The 18,601-nt window shown below is 38.1% G+C and overlaps 1 protein-coding gene across 4 annotated transcripts in view; it reads right to left on the bottom strand.

The window, feature by feature from the left end:
* Positions 1-18,601, bottom strand: part of TENT4A (terminal nucleotidyltransferase 4A) — a 58,800-nt gene that overhangs the window by 15,250 nt on the left and 24,949 nt on the right. For all 4 annotated transcript variants that reach the window (XM_068196370.1, XM_068196343.1, XM_068196353.1 and 1 more), the window contains exons 8-10: positions 15,730-15,856; positions 8,162-8,262; positions 7,736-7,908 (exon numbers count right to left, since the gene is read on the bottom strand). In XM_068196370.1, coding sequence (XP_068052471.1) covers positions 7,736-7,908; positions 8,162-8,262; positions 15,730-15,856 — 401 coding nt within the window. The remainder of the gene's footprint in view (positions 1-7,735; positions 7,909-8,161; positions 8,263-15,729; positions 15,857-18,601) is intronic.

Raw genomic sequence — 18,601 nt, 5'->3', positions numbered from 1 at the left:
TTAAGTTTGGCTCAATGGTAAAGGAGTCTAACAATTCTAAAGTCAGTACTCAGAAATAACAACTTAAAACAATAGAATGCAAGTTTCCTGATAGTGTGATGAATTTGGGTTTTCACCCCCACCTCCAAGAATGAACTACAAAAGTCTTGGCAAAAAGATCCTTATTGTTTCCACCCTCAAAATTTCTTCCACTAATTAAACAACTTTTTCTCTTTCCCACAACATTCAGGAGCTAGAAGCTGTGAGAGAACAATGACCATTTCAGTAAAAACTCTGTTCTATCTTTGAAAGCAAAGAACTGAAAATTGTTGTTTATAGTTAACACTTTATACTGTACATTTTCAAGTGTTCCTCTGCTTATGTACAATTACAGTGTTTTAGCAGAGACGACTGCTGCCAGTCTAACCTCTTCTGCCTCTTTTCCCATTCCAGCCTTCTCCATTACACCTGTATTAGCATCTGACATTATTATGTGCTAATTCACAGAGGTGAACCACAGAAACATAATCACCTTCTTATTAGTTTCACTTTCTGAATCAGCTCACCACACGATTAGGTGAACACCAGTGCAGAAAAGCAGAGGCAGCTAATGACAGGAAATCTGGCTAGCAAATACATCCTGTTACTGAACTGGCTTAGTAACGTGCAAAACCACACTCCTTGGAATATAAAGCAACACCAGAGGATTTCAGACATTTCAAAGTTTGTGGCCATGCACAGGAGAAGAACTTCAATGCATGCTCTCAATGGCTTTAGCCATCTCAACTCAAATGGCTTTAGCCCCATCCTACTTAACTGTGCATGATAAACCACCATGCTTCCAAAGGCGACTGTATGATCACCCCCTGCCCTCATTCCATTTCTTCCACATTGCCATTTCCTTTCTTGGTAGGTGGAGCCATAACTTCAACTATGGTGTAAATAAAATAGAATGGAGATGAACAAAATTTCTACTTCTATGGAAGGTCACAAAATAATTTGCATCAATACAGTTACTCCACCTTCCACTGGCCAGCCCATAAACAATGAAAGTCTTGAGTTAAGGTGAAATTGGTTGATTTTTCTGCCTTTCATTGCAAAAAGAAAATATCTTGGTCACTGTGACTACAGAAGGGAGGAAATGAAAGAATACAGGATACACAACCAAACTAAAAAAATATGCATCCTCCAAAAGCATTAGTGTTTGTTTTACAGAAAGACGACTGAAAACATCATCTAATTAGCATGTACCAGATTAAATGTAAGCCCAGTATCCCTTCGACCACACCTCATCATACCCTGAGAGGCCTGACTGCAAGCTTATTCCATGTTTTATCAATAGTCACTGTATTTCAGATAAGCCATATTAAATAAAAAAGGTCCCAAAAGTGCGCAATTTAAAACTTCCTTTGTTGCCTCAATACTTTTATTTCATGGGCTTTCAACTGGTCTATATTGCTAACAATATAAAAATATTTCCACTTTGATTTTCAAGTAATGCACTAAATTACAGGACTCATTACAAAAGCTGAACATGACCATACTAGACTATAAATACTGAATTTAGGTTTTGTTCCATCCTAAAATGGCTTAGGTACCTCTGTGGTTTTTTTTCATGGGCGGGAATGTTTAGATATACAAGATTACATCTTAGACTGTGTCATCAGAAACTAGTCTGAAGTAGACTCTTAAAAAAGTATGTGCTTCTCTCTTTACTTCACTGACCTCACAGCAGTAAAATCCCACTTGCTGAATTACAGATTCCCTCTGTATCCTCTGCTGCTCAGAATAGCTTATTAAATAAAATTATTTTAGAATTCTGTATTCAAAATTGTGCCTCCTGCAGCTTTGCAGAAATTTCACTTCAGAAATCTTACTTCAAGTTGATATGGAGAAGAGACTGCTCAAGGAACTGATACAGAAGAACTGAAGAAGAGCATGAGACAGTATAAAACTCCACACTGTCAGAGATACAGGTTAAAAACTTCAAAAACAAACATGGGGCCATACAATGAAGGAGGAAAATAGGCAAAAGCAGCACTGGGAAAATTTGTTCCCCTCTAATCCATATCCAAGTGTTCATAATCTCCCTAACAACAATAAGAAAAAATAATGGCACTTCAAAGGATTTGGAGGCTTAAACTCTTAAATGTCCCAAATCAAATGTCAATTAAATGCTTTTCCCCAGTTAATACCAGGTTGTCTGTGTCTCTGCACTGAGTGTTGCTCACTGCTTTATTTGGAGACAAGCTGACTGCAAGTCAGCACTTACATCTCTCTGAAGAGAAATATTAAGAGAGGCTTTTTAAAGAACTTGCCTCTATTGGTTCAGGAAGGGGAGAAGCTTAGATCAGAACCTGCATTATTCTAAACAAAGATGATCAACTATTTATACATATTTGAACAGTTACTTTGGTTAGGACACGAGAATATACACACTCATAAAAAGAAGAGAAAAATTTGTCTAGCTTCTGCTCTCAAGGCTGAGATTTTTATTAGGCAACTTCCTTTTACCCCAATCCTTATACACACAATTTCAACTGCAACTCTATAAATTAATCAGTCATTGCAATGGATTTAACAAGACTTCAAGAAGAGGTGTTACATATTCTGAAGTGTCTGTCCTTCTACTGAAGATAAGCATGCCTCATGCCTGCAAATTTAATCACTTTTAAAAAGCACAACATTTATCCAGACAAGATACTTCATATACTCTATCACTGCTCTGTGAATATGGAAGCACAATAGCTCCTGCTAATAAGCTGAAATTTAGTCTGGCTAATAGGAAGGAAGGCGAGATGGTTGATGACATCATTAGGCATGGGGAGTTCAAATACTAAACCACCATTACTGTAAAGCAAGTTACAGTTCCAAAAATCAGTGTGGATCTTGCATGCATTCAGCAGAACTGAAAGAACAACGAGTCTTAGTCATATTTATATATTAGTCTCAGAATGTAAGCATTCAATCAAGGTACGGAACACAAAATACTTCAATACAGTGAAAAGACAGATTCACAGAACACTGAAGGTTCTGCTCAGCAGCATATTCTCTAGCTGATGGGGCTGAACCATGAGCAGATCAAGCACTGACATTCTGATGAAAGGGTTAGCGCTGGCATTCCAATGAAAGGGTTACAGTTAATTTCAAGAACCCTCTGAAAGAAGCCACTGTAAATGTTAAAAAGTGGCAAGGATTGTGTCATCTCCAAAGCTAGACTACAGGGGTCCTTTGTTCACTGAAGCTTTAACTACATTGGCATGATTGCAGAACTCGGAGGTCTTCATAAAATTATCTCATCACAGAAACCCACACAACATTATCACCAGAAACACTGAAATAAGGTGTATGAAATTTGGTAAAAACAAATTTCTAACAGATAACTTGGAGTTTCTGTGATGGACTGGATATGACATTATATATCCATAAGGTAACATAAAAGGGCTTTAAGAATTTCCTGTAAGCCATTTATCTGCTACTGATATGCAGACATCACTGTCACATAAAATCTTAAGCTTTATTTGGCATAACATCATTAGAACCGCAGAACATACTCAGCACCGGAAATCAAACCAGACCAAAATGAGACTGCGAAAACATACCTAGGATTATTTCTTACTTGGCAGAGACTGTTGATCAGGCAGTAGATATTCTCTAGCACTACTCTAGGACTTCCTGAGCTAATGAAAAGCATTTTTCCACAACGCTTAAGCATAAGAAATCCTGGTCACAAATTATAGAGTGCAGATCCAGAATGAAAAAATGCACCCAGGGAAAAAAAAAAAAAAAAAAAACAACCAACCAACACAGCATTTTCAAGAGGAATTTGGTTACTGCTTGATTGCAAGACTGACATCTGTAACTACCCAAAACAAGTAGAGAGCTGGGGGTGAGCATAGCTTGTTCCATCTGGTTTTAGATTCACATAGCAATCACTTAATTCAGCACGAAGGTGAGATTTTTTTAATGCCAGAGGCTTGTTTTCTGTTGTCAAACAGTTTGACCCTGGCTTCCACACAGTAAGAATACACACGCTTTGCACTGTATTCACTTCCATTATTCACTACAACGTTTGTTGGATCATGTAGGAATGCATCGTATTGTACAACTTACCTGTTTGCAGGAGTGAGGAATATACCTGTTTTTTTCAGGGCAGCATAGGATATTTGAAATCAGCAGAAAGGTTCACTGAGAGAAGACTTACTATATAGATCAGTTTGATAATTAACATAATTGAGAAAAATACATGAATGGTCTAATATGTTCTGATTACCATATTCCTTGTATCCATTAGCTTTTTTAATGTGTTCTTTAGTTTGCTCCTGATCACTAATACTTAGATTCTTCACAGAGCCGAGGAAACAAGGCAGGAATTTTAGAACTCAGTATTTTGCACAGAACTATATTAGAAGTACTGCTGAGTGAGTCAGAGCTCTGTATTGACATGTACAATGGGACAATCCCATAAACTGAACTTGCCCACTAATAGTTACAGCGATACCTGAAAAAAGGCTTCTCTTGCACAATATCTTTGATCCAAAATTTACTGGCCCCCTTTGAAAAGCTGTCCTTTGTGGTTAAGATTTTGCAGTTGACTAGAACACCCACTAAAGACAGCATGGCTATAATTTCATTGGCCAGAGAGTGCTAGACTAAGGCATTTTTGTAAATAGCTTTGCTACTTTGGGAAATCCATAAAAGGATACATTTTGCTCAAATTATGATCTGATGTCATTAGATCAAGTTCTTAATTTTGGGCTGTGTAGACACAATGGCCCAGAAACATGTTCTCCTGCAAGTTAGTCCTAGATGTGCAAAGTTGAAAGCAAACATCCTCCTGAGTTTCAGATGGCATGCTGAGAAAAAGCATTTAAATCTAAAATATATAGGGAAAGAGAAGACCATCCTTTAAGAAGACAGTTCTCTTGCTCCTCAGTGGTACTAAAGTTCTTATCTTTAAAAGGCTGCCACCAGTATGGAGAACTCAGGGTAAGCTCTTATTATTGTAATCTCTTATTTTCTTCCATTTTTCTGAGCATATACAGACACTGAGAGGCTGACTTCTAAATGTTAGCTCTGGTTTATGGCAATCCAGTCTTGAGAAAAACATGCTCCTTGTTATTGTTGTGTTTTCCTGCTGCCAGAATAAATCTGTAACTATTGCTTTAGCTGACAGACCCATAAGTCCAAGACACCAGAAAAATTATCCATTCAGCTGCTGAGCCATATTTACAGATTATTAATGCAAAACCTGTAATGCTGTCAGAACTCCAAGGAAGCAAATCTGTAAAAACCATACAGCACACTGCATGGCAACCAACTATTAAACTATAGGGTTTAATAAAAATTCTAGGATCCCTGTGAGCAATACTGCACTGCTCTGATAATGCCTGCACACTCAATATATACTGCCAATATTGTTTCCAGTACATGTTGACAAATATATGCAAGGCCTCCAGACTTATTACCAGCAAACAGTGATGTGATGGCTTCAAAATACAGCTACCACTTCAGAGGATGGCTGGAGAGGGGCAATGTGAGAAAGTTATGTCACAAGTTTCCAAGCCTATTTCCTCTTCCTCAATACAAGTAAGCTGAATTCTATTATACTGGTAGGTAGAACTCAGAAAGGACCACTTGATCACTACTACCATTGAAACTTTAGCAGTAAATAGAAAAGCAAATATGCTATCTAGTGTCTACAATTTAATAGATAGGATTCTGCATCTCAAACAGCAAAAGATATTCTGCAGTCATGAAAAATACACCTCCTGAAACAATGTCTTATTGTAGAGTTTGTGCTTAAGGTTAATAGTGACATAGGGAATAATATCTTGCTATTAAAATAAAACCTTAATTATTGGGAAGAGGTCAGCAAGCTGTAACTCTAGGGTCTCTGTCTCCTACATTTTCTTTATAATCTATTCCTTGCTTTCAGTCTTTCAGTACCGGAAAATTTCAGATGATTTAACTTTAAATAAATACAGAATCCTTCCAAAGGAAGAATCCTTCTGCAAGATCAGAGGTAACACTCCATGTAACTCTAAAGTGATGAGATGCACCATATTTATAATTACCTTCTTCTGAAGTTGACAGAAAAGCTTATCACATCCTGCCTGTTAAGAATGCACCAGAAGTTCTGGCACAAATACTAAGTTACCACACGTGCCAGATATTCCTCTGATGCAACCTGGGCACAGCACTGTGCCAGATCACGGCATAGATTACCTGACTATGGCACAATAGGCTTCTCTTCCTGAATCAGGTGCAGCTCAGGACTGCTCAGCCAGAACTTTCTCCTCCTCACACACCCAAGTAAGGGTAGGATGAACTCAGTCATTTGTCAGAAACCTGCCATTCCATTCCAAATTAAGATAACATGCTATCAGTCTGCTAAGGACATAATGCCAATATATGACCTGGCCTTTCTCACAAGGATATATTTTTTTATTTTGTTAGAAAACGTAGCATTTCCTTTTACTTTATGAATGCCCAAGTTGATTTCAGTTCTATCTTGTTGAGAGCTTCCTTTTCACTTTTCATTAATTTCTCTGGCCATCAGGCAATGAAATTTCACCTTCAACATCAGGCTAAACAGGACTAAGGGGAGTTCATAACTCACCACCCAATATTGTGCACTCCCAATGTAATATTTGCATTTTTCATAAAATTTATTCCAGCAAAATCTTTCCCACTGATATATTTAAACCAGAAGCAAGGCTAAGAGTATCCCGGGTAAGTATCATGCTGCTCTTTGCTCATTAGCCAGACAGTACAACTAAAACATTTGACCTGTTTACTGAAGGTGGCATAAAAAGGCAATTCAACACCAAAAGAACAGTAGCATAAAGTAATTACGGAAAGTAACCACAACATATATAGGCAGTGCTTGTCCCTCAAAAGTTACTAGATTTTTATTGAATAGAATTCCCAATTTTTAATTCCATATTTAACTAGTTTTTGAAAGCAGCCAAGAAACAGGTATTTGGACCTCTCTTGGCATCCTCTAGTTATTCAGTCATAGTTGACTGCAAATTACATCTTATCCCATCAGTGCCTTTACCTATGACAAAATGCTTCAGAAGATTTACAATGAGTCACTCATGCCATGTAGTGCTGTGCTTTGTAATCTGCACTGCCCAATTCTGCACTGCTTTAACTTTATACCAAAACAAACCTGGCAGAACCTTCAAGAATCTGGGAACATACCTCAAGAGACTGCAGTCTCCTCTTCCAGGAAGTTATAATAAAGCCCAGCAATTACTTTAAAATAAGGAAGCTGACAAGACTTTATGCAAGTGCTCTGTTACCATTAAAACATGAACAAACTGCTTGGCTGAAAATAATATATATTATTCATCTTCACAGCACAATATAATGTTCATGGTCAATTTCAGGTACGGGGAAAAAGGATCAGAATTTGACAATGGAAGAATTTGCTTAATGGAAGGATATATGAAGACATTTCTCCTCTTCTACTTAATTAGCTACCATAAAATTGGGTTGTTATATTTCATTACATGTAACTACTACCACAAAGGGTATCAAAGATTTAGGATGGAAATAAGACCCGTTTAATTAATAAACAAAAAAATCTGATTTCAGTAATTTTTTCTGAGCAGAGGACATTACTGATTTGCTGTAGCAGTTTAGGGATAGTATCACATGAACTGCTCTATATACTGCTGTATCAATTGAGGCTTTGAAGATAATCTCTGCTACTTACTAGTTGAACCCATTAAAAGAAAAAGCTTACAATGTCACTGCTGGAGAGTGATGACACAGAAGAGGCAGATGAACCAGAGGATAACTGTTGTGTACTGGCCAGTGACAATGCCAAGTGCTGATTGTAAGATGGTTCAGAGTCTCTGTTCTGCTGCTGTTCTCCATTGCAGAGAGCTATCGGGTCTCTTATTTTCAACCTATTATCTGTTAACAGAAAACAAGTATCATTTAAGAGCACAGAATACAAACACATGGGCCTTGAAGTCTAAGAAGAGCAGCAGTTTAACAAGCTAATTGAAAAACAGGCTCAGAGAAAACTAACCTTGGGTTAGAAAGTTACAGGTTCCTTTTTTTTTTTTTTTTGCTGTATATCTGAATGATTAATTTCAAGGCATGAGTATTTTGAATTACATCAAAGTCAATAAAAAATTTTAAGTTGGTTTCCTGCTATACCTACCAAGTTCAGGTGATAAATTAATTTTGCTCCCCCACTTCTTTTTAATCCAGGCCCTGTAGTCAATCACTTCTTGGGTCACTTTGATGATTCTACCTAATGTGCTAAAAAAATTTTTCAATTAAGTATTAAACAAAGACTGTTGGTTACATATTTGCAAGCATTTTAATAAGCTACCAAATTACACTAAAAGTCAGTTTAAGATATCCCTAACCAAAGAATCATTTTGAGCCTTCTTTTTTTTAGCACACCATTTAATCCAGTGAAGTACCACTTATATTCATACTATTTTTCTTTTACCATACTAACATGCAAGCAGTGACAAACAGGTAAGATTTTTACTCTCTATTTCTAAATGAAGTGCATATTAACTATAAAGAATTCATATGCTGATAACAGTATATTTGATAAAAGTAATTTATAGTTCTTGCATTTCTCCATACAGGAAGTTTTTCCACAGAATCTGGATTATAAACAGGTATGGGATGTACAGAAGACAAAAACCATCACAGCACCACAACTGGCTGTGTGGAGACAGAGACCTTCACTAATCCTTGCTTCTGGATTTACAAAACAACTTGTAAGGTGATAAGGCCCCCACAATTATAAAGGAAGTACCACGGATCCTGAGACAGTGGAACAAGAAACAGACTGGCTCCAAAACAAGGTAGAATTTCAATAAACTCGTAACAATAAGAGGCTCAGAGAAAACGCTCACCTGGTCCTGCTGAACAGTGACCAGTTATCAACAAAGTAGCATTTTTCCAACACATTTTCCCAACATTCAGCTATTTGAATCATACTTCTTGAGTCTTCTTGTTTGAGAGATAAATTTTCAAGCTTTTTTTTTATCAGAGACTAGTCACTGAAACACTTAACTATAAACTCCACACTCAAGATACATGAAGAAATTACTATGGTACAAAAATGGGCTGTGCAAAGTTACCACTGTGGAGCAGATAATGTTATTTTTTTCATCTTCAATGGTTACAATAAAGTTTATTTTGTACTTCACATCATAAAGGTACCTTGTACTGGTACTGGAATTTTGTTTTGGTTTAGATATACAATGGGAAGGCAGGACATATAAAACCCTATAGTCTAAATATATTTAACTACCTTTACTAGGTTTCATAGTAACACTTCAGGTAGCAATAATTCTCCTACTATCCTAGAGATTACTATCTCATGCAAGATCAAATATCCCATGTTCCATGTCAGTATTCCAGCTTTAAAGACATGTTACTGTTAGTACTGAAAATTCAGTCCCGCAAACATTGAACCAAATAATACCATCTAAATTACAAGTCCAAGTGCAGCTGCAGATGGGCCACCAGGACAGAATGCATGTGGATCCACCATTCTATTTATGTAATGAGGATAAAATTATGCATGCTGGAAAATAAAGTCTTTACTTTCACATGCAGAACTAAAGATGTGGTTGTCACCATTCAGAAATTAAAGATCTGGGTTATAACAAATCATACTTTGGGAACTACAGTTCCATAGCTAAGCAGAGCACACTAAGAGAAGAACAAATGAATCAGAGGATCACATTTTGTTAATGTATACTCCCATCACGTAACAGCATTTTAAATACTCAGTGCAGTTCTGGTTTCTCAGTCTCAAAGAGTAAGTTGAGCAAGAAGAGACAGAATGAAGACAGGGATGACCAAAACTGCAGATTCAGCTGTGGCCCTAAAGCCACAGCTCCCAAGAGAGCTACACCAGTATGGGACTCAAACATGCACCAGCTGGGTCTCATCAGCACCAGGACAGGGAAGGAAATCTTGCAGTTAAAAAGTTTCATCTCAGAAGGCCTTCAGAAAGAGTTGAATTTCTACTCTAGGATTACACATAAATTTCACAACTACCACCAGCTGTGGTCTTCGAACCAGAAAGTGAACATGGGCTGAGTAACAAGCTTATTACATATAAGGAATTCGTCAAACCTGATGCTTCTTGGAGTACTGTCCTGGAAGTAAGCGAGAGTCACAATTTCAAAGCAGAAGCAAAATTAACAATAGAGGTATTTTTAATCAGACTAGGTGACTGATATACCAAAGAACAGGCAAAATGGGTGAAGTGACTGCTACACCAACAATTGTGGCAGAGTTGCACACACTGAATGGGGGAGTATGTTCTCTCACCAGTACCTTTCAAAGAGCACAGAGATCAAAGCTCTAAACTCTCTTTTTTGGTACAAAGGTAGAAAAAAGGAAATTCACTAAGTTATAAGGTCAGGAGTCCAAAGGCAGATCCATGCTACATTGCTTGTGCAGCAAAATTCAAAATGGTTATTATGAGACATCAGAAGCTGAAAGGTGATTAAGGTTATACTGACATATACTTAATAAAGTAGCAAAGAAAGAGGAAGCAAGTGTGATCAAACGAGGTATTGATCTCAAAAGAACACCATTTCCTATGTATGGGACTCTAGCACATCCATGGGTTCAAAGAACAAATTTTTTAAATAAGCATTTGAAAATTGTGCTTAAATTTTTTCAACACTGAAAATGCTTAGGAACAAAAAACCAAACAAAAAACCAAAAAAAAACCCTATTATTCTACCCTGCCTTTATTGTGAAAAACGTCATGCTTTTGGGGCTTTTATTTCAACTGAAGCCAGAATTTCTACAGATGTCTGAGACAAACAGTTCTTCAAATACGCTTGTTTGGAAGACATGAAAAAATACTGTTAACTGGTTAGTAAAATCAGACAGGTCTCCTGAGACACATGCCCCTTTTTTTTCCTTAATATTAACATATTGTAAGACCAGGAATAAGCTATTTACAGATCTAGTTTATTTTATAGTAAGAACTCAGAAGCTTCTTCGTTTACGTGCTGCAAGACATCAGTTCACAGGGACACTTTCTAACCCTCTTTACAGCACAGCTACTGGGCAAATCAATCTTCAGGTCACTTTTAAAAGGATCAGAATGATGATATCACCTTCAGCAAAATCAAATATGGAAAGCTCCATATGAACAAGTGAGTAGCAGAGCCTGAAAAATATCAAGTCTGTGAAAGAATGGTCAAAATAACTAAAATATCTCCCAGGTATTTAAAGTGCAATTTAAGATAAAAGCACACTGAGGTGCACCTGAGAATGATCTCCTTGAGCATGAGGGTTAAATAAAACCCCAAACCTAAAACCTTTACCCTAACAAATACACTCCGTAGGAAAAGCTGGTATTACTGACACCTTTTAAGGGACAGAAGGCATTCTAGTAACAGTTCCCAGAGCTGCCAGAACCATTTTGGCCAAACAGTGGCAACCCAAAGCTAACAGATAGACCAGTCAGCAGTTGGATCACAGTTGAGATGAACATTAGGAAGAGACCCAACAACATTCCAAGCACAGAGATGGAAAGATCACTTTCTACCTGGCTATGGTTGTTTTGAAGACTATCACCTGTAAATGATAACTCCAGACATGCAGTAGGAAACTGCCTAGACTTTCTCAAACTCTGACCTGTTGGCATGACAAGTCTTTCCATTATCCAGCCGCACCATGTCTAGCACAATACAGAAGACTTCCAAAGTCTAATTTATACTGACGGGCACGTGACAGCAAAACCAAGTCCTCCATTCCTTACTGTATATGACCTCTTCAGCTTCCCAAATGTGGCTACAGAGCTGTTTAGAGATGCAGTCTGAGCACACATTCCCAGCCAAACTTTGTGACAGACCAGCGTGTGAGCCAACATCCAAATCTGAGAAACATAAATATTAACCTAAGGATGAACTTTTGTCACATCCAGAGCAGCACAACTTAGGGCTGTGAAATGATACAGTACCACGCTCTCCCTCTTGCCCCAAATGTGAATTCCTGCTCTTTCTTTTGCTTCTGATCAACCTGTCATCAACCACAAGCTGGATCAAATTCTTGACATAACAGAAGCATTGAGATACTTGAGATACTGTTTGAGATATTTTTCAGTCAGACCAAAAAGTCCATCTGACTGCAGGATTGCTAGATCTCGTACAAGGCAAGATTCAGACTGAGAAGGAAGGAACAGCACAGCTGACAGAAGACAGTACACAGGTACTTAGCCTGGGCAAGGTATAATATGAAATTACACCTTAATATAAAGGCCATGGAGAGGGTCGTAACAGATAATCCACTATTTAAATGAACACAAATCAATAAGCAGAGCTTATTGAGAGCTTGTAGTCAAATATCTGCTAAGGTTTCCCCTGTGGTTCATCAAGGATTGGAAATAAGGTCACAGACTCAAAACAGAGTCCAAAGAAGGGCAGTGGAGCTGGTGAAGGGTCTGGAGCATGAGTCCTGAGAGGATCGAGGTTGTTTAGCCTGGGAAAAAGGAAGCTCAGGGTAGACCTTATCACTCTCTACAACTACCTGAAAGGAGGTTGTACCAAGTGGACATTGGTCTCTTCTCACAGATAAGTGAAGGCATAAGAGGCAATGTCCTCAGGCTGCACCACAGAAGATTCAAATTAGATTTTAGAAAGAATTTCAGCAACAAACACGTTGTTAAGCACTGGAACAGGGTGTCCAGGGAAGTGATGACGTTACTGTCCCTGAGTGTACTTTAAAGCCACGTAACTGTGGCACTGAGGGACATGTTAATGGTGAGCATAGTAGTGGCTGGGTTAACAGCTGAACCCAATGATCTTAGGGGTCTTTTCCAACCTAAATAATTCTGTGAAAATATCATTCCTCACAGACTAAAGAAGTGAGCTCACTTGAGATGGCACACTCTTTCCCAGAGACAGGCTAGGGGCAAAGACCATATGAAAGCTGTTCAAAGCACATACCGACACCAATCCTTAAGCAGGAAATATCCTGCCCATTAACTGTATTTCACAGCTAGACTCATGTCTCTGTGGCCCTAAATATTAAGAAATCAATCACAATTTTCACCTCAGCTGAAGACAACACCCAACTTTACCTTGCATACAAGCCGTATAAGTTCTAAATGGATCAGTCTCTCATTTTTCTAACAGGAACCTCCTTTTTCCAAGATGACAGGAAGCTGCTTGCTCTAATAAAATCAACCAAACTGTCAATCAAGCTCTCCTAAGCCATTCTCAGAAGGGGATAGGTGAGATTGACTAGGGGACAAAATAGTGTTAAAGTAATTTCTGTAGCTGTAAGAAATACCTTCACGATTCAGCTGATTACTGTTTCCACTGAGAAGAAAGCTTTTCCATGACAGGAGATAACTTTTAATTCCCACTACACCTCAGATGTTCTATTTGGAAGCCTGAACGACGATGGTGGTAAGAGTGATGTGAACCTATCCCTTATTATTCTGTGGGACTTGCTACCACAGAATATGATAAAGAAAAAGTCCTACGCTGCTGAAGGAGGTTTTTTTTCCCCCATTGGGACTATGAGAAGCAGCAACTCTTTAGAAAGCCTTAAATTAATGTAGACATTTTTGTGTTGAACTGATCCTGAAAAAGAACTACAACAATCACCAAGAAAGATGTGAAATCTATTGAGTGTCATCTACAAAACAGAACTCTGTACACAGAAACCTTCCCTGGGAAGAAGAAATATGAATTCAAACTCATCAGACAGTTCAAGAACTATCCCACTTAGGAAAAGGCTAGCCCCAAATAGGACAAAACTGAATGAACTCAGCCTGGGGAGTTCAGCCTCCTGCAACTTCCTATCCTTTCAAGTACTCTTCATTTAGTTTTGATCCCTCTAGTAGAACATCATGTTCTACTAGAAGCCAGTCCCTGGTCTTAAATGGAGCCCATTGTTTATGGTTACAGCTATGCTATATAGCCTACCTACTAACAAGTCTAGAAAAGGGAAAAATGGATCAGGACAAAGGGATCCCAGATGGCCAGGTTTTAGGTCAGGCCACCAGAAAGGCCTTTATACAGAGCATGGACCACTCTGCCTTACAGCAAGAAGAGGGATCCACAAACATACCTGGATTACCCAAGCACATCAGGTTTAACTGAGACCAAACACGGACTGTTGATTTCTGCAACAAACTGGTTACCAAACAGCTTACAAGTCCTTTGGCACTGACAAGTCTGGTGCTAGGGGAACTATTTGTACACAGAACTTTGCTGAATGCTGTTCCCCTTGCAAGCCAGTAGCATGATGGGTTCTGAGATTCAGATGTCACTGGCAGACAGCCCAGAAGTCACAGACAGGTCAGACATGACACCTGAACACTGCTACTGGGACTGCTCCACAGGTTTGCAGTTGTGAACAAAATTCAAACATTTCCCAGATACAGTAAGAAGTGTAAGTCCATACAAAGTGCACATACTCATGACACCCGAGGCTCCTATTAGATGCTGTACAAATATACTTTTTGATACCTGTAGTAAATACTGACACCTCATAAGAGAGTATCCTTCAGAGAAAAATAGAGAAGTTAATGGAGGCCAGGACCCAAGATAAGCAAAACTTCAGGAATCCCTAGGTTACTCTACCTGTACTTAGGTAAGAACAAAGTTTCAGTACCAAGAACTAGCAGCCAATACACATTTAACAGTGACCTTTAATATCTTAAAACAGCAGTCTCAAATGTCACTGTGCAACCACCCTTTCTGTACCTCCATCACAGCGCAGTCTCAACCTTTGTGAATTTAATACCACTGAAAACCTAAAGGATTTACAGGCACTCCTAAAGTACTGTCAGTCTTAAACTCACAAATGAAAGACTGCGTCCACTTTGATGTAAACTTACTAGAGGAAACTATTTCACCTTCCAATGACATTAATGCTGAAAGTTTACATCATGACTAGAGTTTGCAGCTGTACCGAGATGGTTTATGTGACATCTTACAGCCATCCTTCCCTGTAATTAGATGGGGAGCTCAAAGCCATTGGGATTTTAGGGAAGTCTCAGGGAAGAGACATCCTCTGATCTAGCCCAAATTCCCACTAAGGGTTAGAACAAAAGGTGCTAGAGCAGATACATGAATGGAAATACCACATGGCTGCCATGCCTTCATTATCTTTCTCCTCTCTCTTTCAAAAAACAGAAATCACAAAGGTGAGAGCTCAAAGTACTGGTTGCATTTCTGTGAAAGACACTAAGAACTGCATTAAAAATGGCATGTCTAGAAGTATGCTACTTTTATGGCAGTTCTGAGATAATGATCAAATGGGACTGATTCCATTAGGTTTTTTTAATACCATATTTTAAGTCTTTTTTTAATTCTTAACTTTTAAAATAGCTTATGGGGGCATTTATTAAAGAACCAGGGAAATTCTTAGCCTTGTTGTCTAGTTTTCTAATTATCTAAACAAGTCATTTGATCACACACATTTCTTTCTGCCACAATACAGACATGCATCATACTAAACATTAAACCAGTAAACCCTCCTTTGAAATACTTCAAGCAGAATGTTGGACTCATCCTAGGTTTTATCGTACTTTCTTCATTTCACTGCTGCCCATTGAGGCATTGCACTCTCATACCCCTGGGCAGGTTAAATTTCTGCACAGCTTTCAATACAACCACAGTTAAACAATAAATAACAACATTCCTTTTATGAATCTAGAACCAAACATTCCTAACTGGTTACACAGACAAATGGATATTGAAAAAGTGAACTAATTACCTCTCAGAATCTCTATTTGGATATGATCTTGCAAGTGGTGATACCGCATGGCTAAGAACAATGTAGGCATAATCAAAAACTTGTTTCACTTGCATGGCACCGTAAGAACTTCTGCCAACGTCGTTTCCTGAAATAATGTGACAGTCATCAGATCATCTTTTTTTAGTATCAGTTACCAAAACATTACTCATACTTAAAGACCAGAAGCCTCAACAATACAGCTTAACTCTGTTTAAACCAGTTATCCCATCCTAGCCACATCAGGAACACCTAAGTGTGCCTATTTCAACAAAAGAAGTTTACTTTAGGAATGACACTTAACATTATGCACTCAATTTACCACTTTTAAAATACTTGTATATAGTACTTGAAAGAAACAGAGCATAGAGATCAGCTTAAAGCTCTTAGAGCTGTCCTCCAGAAGGAACCTACCAAGCTTAAAGCACCATGTCTCACTTACCAGTAGAGTTCCTGCAGGCCAAATTCAGTTTAAAATTTCATTTGTGTAACCTTCATTATGTCGGACAGACTCACATCATACCCTATTTAACCTAATCAAAACTACAGATTAATAAACCAGCACATACAGATATTTATCTCCAGAGGATAAGCCAGTTTTTCAAAAATCTATCATAGAAGATTGCAGAAGCTGTTACAGTACTGTTTTTTGATCAAGTTTGTAGCACTTTCAACTGCCCTACTTTAGGAATGAGTGACATTTTAACTGGAATGCTTTCCAAATCTATTGCCATGTGAAGAACTGCAGAAGTTCAGAACATTGTACACCTTCTATACCAGTGACAATGTACAAGAACAGATCACCCATCTGATACCTAGAACAATCTTGCTGTTACTAGCAGAAGGCATTTGGGGCTTTCTGTGGATATATTTGGCATCAGAGATCAAAATTCACTGTCAGCATTCAATTTAAGGAGCATAAATAAAAGTTCTTTCAAATTGCATAAAATATGGACTAGGTCTTGAGTGGGTAGAAAGCTGCTTACAGTGAAAGGTTCCCTCCTTCAGAATGTGTGAAATGCTGAGAGAACACTAGAAAGGGACGAGCCACCAAATATGAAAATCAGATCAGAGCCCATAAATAAAAGAAACCAATGAAAAATCTGCTTTGAAAAATTAATGGGTAAAGGACAGAATCCATCCTTTGGAGGACAGAATCTGACAAGACTGAATTTGACTTTAGAGGAACGCTTCACTCCCTGAGTGCCTTGTCCAGCAAGCCACTACAGACAAACCTGCTGAGATCTGTCATCCAGGGGAAAAAAACAGATTCCTTTCAAAGATCTCCAACCGTAATGCCACTCTAACAGAAAAGTATAATCAATGAAAATTAACTGAAAACATAAAAGCATTTTGGGAAAACAGAATTTTTCCAGTAATTCACGTGGTCAAATAAAAACTGATCAAGAAATACCTCCTGTTTACTGACATAACTGAATATCTTGCTCTGAATGCACCACTGTGGTATACAGCAGCTACTAGGCTCAAAGTTACAGAAGCCTCTCCAAATGGTTTATTTGCTATTGGACTCTAGTCTAAAGTAAAAGCAGAGATCAGTGTGGGCCTAGGACAGTGAATCTAGGAGGAAACACATGGTAATGTTCTTCACAGAGGGCTTCATAAAGGATTTTGTGCTCGTTACAGATTTAATCCAAAGGTAGCTGAAAAGTGACGAAAATATTTTAGTGGTCATGAAATCAGAACACAATGTTAATTATACTAAAAAAGTAATGATTAATTCAGTATGGGCTTTTCAGAGGTAGGACACTTGTGTCCAGCCACATAATGATATTGTAAACCTAGATATATAAGAGAATTAAATTGAGAAGCAATACAGAAATGGAATACATACAAGTGGCTAAACACACATAATCGCACCTACCACTAAATTCAAGTCCATCTATGGTTGGACTTCATGTTAGGTCTCTTTTCCAACCTAAATACTTCTATAAATTCACATAACACTAATTAAGAATACACACTCAATGCACACTCAAAGAATCTTTATTAGTTTAGTCTAATCCAATGCCAGGCAGGTACATTTGGCATGTATCCTGCATAAAGTTATACCAAAATGAAGACAGGGCCACCACAAAATATTGGCTATTCCTTTCCTCAGTTGTCACTACCTCCTCTGTTGTGCCAGCAAAAGAAATCATAAGCCTTCCCTAAACCAATTACAGTAAACTTGGGCAGTTTAGTTTAAATCAATGAAGTTGTGTTTGAGTCTTGATAGAAGCAGATTTGAGTACAGAGGCAGAAGAGCTCATGCCAAACCATGCTTGGGTTCCTGGATTGCCTCATTTTGCACCTGTAACTCATTCATAAAAATGTCTGAATTAACAGGTCTTATTCAATTATACAGTCTGCAGAGCTTTTTATTTGGGCTGCAGCTGGAGCTACTGTGAACTGCACCTGTCAAGTCTATATAAAGATGACCCTAGCCAATCCAGAAAACAACATATTAAAGAAGCCAAAAGATCACACATTTGCTTCCCTGAATAGATTTTCTTCTGAGAGATCACTCTCTAATTAGAGAACCATGTCTTACATAACTGAGAATCCTTCTTTGGTCACAATCTAGACTGATCAGTTAAAGCACGCAACCCAAATGCTGTCACTCTTTAAAAAAATCATACATACTTCAATCCTCAGATGTACATTAGCAGATAACAATGGTGTGTGATTTCATGTATAATTCAATCCTTATTCTCTCTTACAAAGCCTTCATCCCTAAAGGAGCATGTCCAAAATTTCCATCACTTGCTATCAGTATTACCACTCCATCAGGTAGCCTTCCTTTACCTGAAGCGGTTTTAAGAACACGGCCTGAAAAGGTAAAGGTAAGACCATG

Source organism: Anomalospiza imberbis, chromosome 1 (assembly GCF_031753505.1).
Source record: "Anomalospiza imberbis isolate Cuckoo-Finch-1a 21T00152 chromosome 1, ASM3175350v1, whole genome shotgun sequence".
Taxonomy (NCBI): domain Eukaryota; kingdom Metazoa; phylum Chordata; class Aves; order Passeriformes; family Viduidae; genus Anomalospiza; species Anomalospiza imberbis.
This window is presented reverse-complemented; position numbering and strand designations above follow the sequence as displayed.